Raw genomic sequence first — 3,674 nt, forward strand, 5'->3', positions numbered from 1 at the left:
AGGAGGTTGTAGTCAGGTGAGGGTTGGTCTCTTCTCCCAGGCAACTAGCAGCAGGACAAGAGGGCACAGATTCAAGCTCTGCCAGGGCAGGTTTAGGTTTGACATTAGGAAGAGATTTTTTCACAGAGAGAGTGATCAGGCATTGGAATGTGCTGCCCAGGGAGGTGGTGGATTCGCCGTCCCTGGAGGTTTTCAAGATGGGACTGGATGTGGCACTTGGTGGTCTAGTAACAACCGTAGGGTTGGACTCGGTCGTCTTTGAGGTCTCTTCCAACCTGATTGATTCTATGATTCTGTGAATTTGGGCTTAACTTACATGTCTTTATCTCCAGGGCTGAAGTTTGTATTTGCACTTAAAAGTACTTTTAAATAAAAAAAGTTACAGAATGAATAGTGATGTTTACAGTATGCTCAGACCGGAGTTTTGCCAGAGGCAAAGGCTTTCATCATTCTGCTAATGACATCATAGAATACATAAATTACGACATTTTCTATAAAACTACAGAAATTGAAAGTAGATCCCTCAAAATGGATGTGAATAAATCAGCTGCTTTTGTGGTTTTCTTTTTTTCTTAAAGGTCTACCACGATGCCTGGGTCACTTCCATTGAATGCTGAATCCTGTTGGCCCAAAGATGTGGGAATTGTGGCACTGGAAATATATTTTCCTTCCCAGTATGTTGACCAGACAGAGCTGGAGAAGTATGATGGTGTAGATGCTGGGAAGTACACCATTGGGTTAGGCCAGGCAAGGATGGGGTTCTGCTCTGACCGAGAGGACATCAATTCTCTCTGCTTGACTGTGGTTCAGAAGCTCATGGAAAGAAACAGCCTTTCCTATGATTGTATTGGGAGATTAGAAGTTGGCACGGAGACAATAATCGATAAATCGAAGTCTGTTAAGACTGTCCTGATGCAGCTGTTTGAAGAGTCTGGTAACACTGATGTAGAAGGAATTGACACCACCAATGCATGCTATGGAGGCACTGCAGCTCTTTTTAATGCCATCAATTGGATTGAGTCCAGTTCTTGGGATGGTAAGTTCAGGGTATTTTCTTGGAAAGTTACATCATCCTTACATCAGTCTACAGTGGCTGTCCATGTTTAACCATGTAAACTGTTCTCTTCTGAAGTCATTTTCTTAAATGCTCTGTGCATTTGCTGCTAGTTCAGTTACAGTGAGAAGAATAACAACATAGCTGGTAATCACTGGTCTTTGCCTGTAAATTTTGGTGGCTGCCAGAAAATTAAAATGTGGGGGAAAACTCAGGATGGAAGAGCCTCTTAATCTTGGTGTCATCTCCTCAATATCCAAAGTCTAAAAACTGCTGACAGCTGTTAAGATGTGCTAGTTTCTTGGCTGCGTCTCACTGTTTTTTCCTGTGTGTTTTTCCCCAGGTCGCTATGCCCTTGTTGTGGCTGGAGACATTGCTGTGTATGCCTCTGGAAATGCTAGGCCAACTGGTGGAGCTGGTGCTGTGGCTATGCTTGTCGGTCCCAATGCGCCGTTAATTTTTGAGAGAGGTCAGTCCTGTGGGAGAACAAGTACCATTCAGGCAGATAACTGGATTTGTTCTGACGGCTGTTCTCTGTTTTTTGTGTCTTGCTGGAGGGGTGGGTGAATTCCCACTAATGTCAGAAATTATGTCTCCTCTTGCTGTAGGCTAACTCAGCCAAGTCCCACTATAGGATACAGCAAGGAAAATAACTAGAGATGCTCCTATCTATTTCCTTGGGCATTCTCCAGTAAAATTGACAGAGTGGACTCGAGCTGACTAACACAACGTTCTGCCTGCAGGACAGTATTACAGCAATCCTTTGTTGCTTGTGTTTGCCATGCTTAGCCCTACTGTACTTAACAAGCAATTGAGAACTGTGTGAAACCTTACCTTCAAGGTCCTGAAGTGCTATGAGAACCTGCTTGACTGGGGCCAAAACTGCTCGTTTCCCCACATGTGCTGACTGATGCATTCCATTTGACTGGAAGCAGCTGAATAAAGTCAATACCAACTTTGGTCCCTTTCTATCCCTCAGGGTTGCGTGGGACCCACATGCAGCATGCCTATGATTTCTATAAACCAGATATGGTCTCTGAATATCCTGTAGTGGATGGCAAACTCTCTATACAGTGCTACCTCAGTGCTTTGGATCGCTGCTATACTGTCTATCGCAACAAAATCCACGCCCAGTGGCAGAAGGGTACGTAGCCTCTCCTGACAGTGCTGCAAGATCTGGCAAGTATGGAATGTGTGACTACACAGAGGGTGTATTTTCAAGTTGTAGTATCCAGTCTAAAGACCAGTATATGGGTCTCCTCATGTTTGTGTGTTCTGAGATGATTGAAATATTTGCTCTCTCCTGTAAAATATTACCTGTTTCAGTTCTGGTGTGGCTAAGCCTGCAGTCTGTAAACACTAGTCCCTACAGGCATTTGTTGGTGTAATGTAAAATACCTTGATTAAGAGCATGCTATTATCCCCCCTCCATCCAGGCATTTAAGAAACTTAAGTTAATATTTAAATTCAATGATACTAATTTGGTTTTTTATGCAATATGTTTAGTAATTGCTTCACTCATATTAAGAGGACTAGGTGTGAAGAGAGTTGAATGAAGTGGATTATTATGTCTGAACACTGGGTAGATGCACAGATACTCTGTTAAGCTTATAATTTGCTAATCTAGAATAAGAGCAAACATTGTCAGCTGGTGCAAAAGGTGTAAGAAACTAAATTTTAACTAGAAGCAGCAGCAGTGTTATAAGTGAACTTGCCAGCAGCAGTTAAGTGTTACTGGTGTCTCCTGGATGCAGGCATGTTAGGATGACTGGTGTCCTGCCAGCTCCCCGTTTTATTTTCATAGTTGAAGTGAGTACTAAACATAGGTTGTAACACAACACTTCTGCCACTTCCAGAGGGGACAGACAGACGTTTCACCTTGAATGACTTTGGATTCATGATCTTTCATTCTCCCTACTGTAAACTGGTACAGAAGTCAGTGGCTAGACTCTTGCTGAATGACTTTCTCAGTGACCAGAACCCAGAAACAGCAAATGGTGTTTTCAGTGGCCTGGAAGCTTTCAGGTAAGAATGGCTGCTGTCTTCCTTGTTCACATAATCTTAACCTGTTACACATCAAAGGTGTGTTTTTGATTTCTGCTATTTTAGTAACTGTTTCTGAACTTGTCTTCCTTTTTTTTTTTTTTTTTTTTCTTAATAGGGACATAAAACTTGAAGATACATATTTTGACAGAGATGTGGAAAAAGCTTTTATGAAAGCCAGTGCAGACCTCTTCAATCAGAAAACCAAAGCTTCATTACTTGTATCCAATCAGAATGGGAATATGTATACCCCTTCAGTCTATGGTTGCCTTGCCTCTCTTCTAGCCCAGTAAGCATAAAATTGGGAAAAAGGTCATAGCTGTTTGTAAATGAGATCATAAAAGGTTTTTGTTTCAGAAAGTCTTTTGTAAAAGTACTGTTTAACAAAACTATTCCTACAAGATTGCCTTAAGCAGAAAGACTAAAGCTAAAAAATCATTGTTCACACACATTCAGTTCAAGTGACAAGCGGACTGAAAATGTGTCAGAAGCTGATCCAAAGCAGCTGCTTACTGCCCTCAATGTAGGATCTCATTTGTGAGGTGGTGTCACTCCGCAGCCTCAACCTCCCCACTCT

At 42.1% G+C, this 3,674-nt stretch overlaps 1 protein-coding gene across 1 annotated transcript in view; it reads left to right on the forward strand.

Moving 5' to 3' along the window:
• Window positions 1-576: 576 nt before the first annotated feature.
• Window positions 577-3,674, forward strand: part of HMGCS1 (3-hydroxy-3-methylglutaryl-CoA synthase 1 (soluble)) — a 5,376-nt gene continuing 2,278 nt past the window's right edge. The window contains exons 1-5 of the mRNA XM_009071664.1: window positions 577-1,036; window positions 1,398-1,523; window positions 2,034-2,198; window positions 2,911-3,079; window positions 3,216-3,386. Of these exons, the coding sequence (XP_009069912.1) occupies window positions 589-1,036; window positions 1,398-1,523; window positions 2,034-2,198; window positions 2,911-3,079; window positions 3,216-3,386 (1,079 nt within the window). The 5' untranslated portion in view covers window positions 577-588. The remainder of the gene's footprint in view (window positions 1,037-1,397; window positions 1,524-2,033; window positions 2,199-2,910; window positions 3,080-3,215; window positions 3,387-3,674) is intronic.

This window comes from Acanthisitta chloris, unplaced genomic scaffold (genome assembly GCF_000695815.1).
Source record: "Acanthisitta chloris isolate BGI_N310 unplaced genomic scaffold, ASM69581v1 scaffold5683, whole genome shotgun sequence".
Lineage (NCBI taxonomy): Eukaryota > Metazoa > Chordata > Aves > Passeriformes > Acanthisittidae > Acanthisitta > Acanthisitta chloris.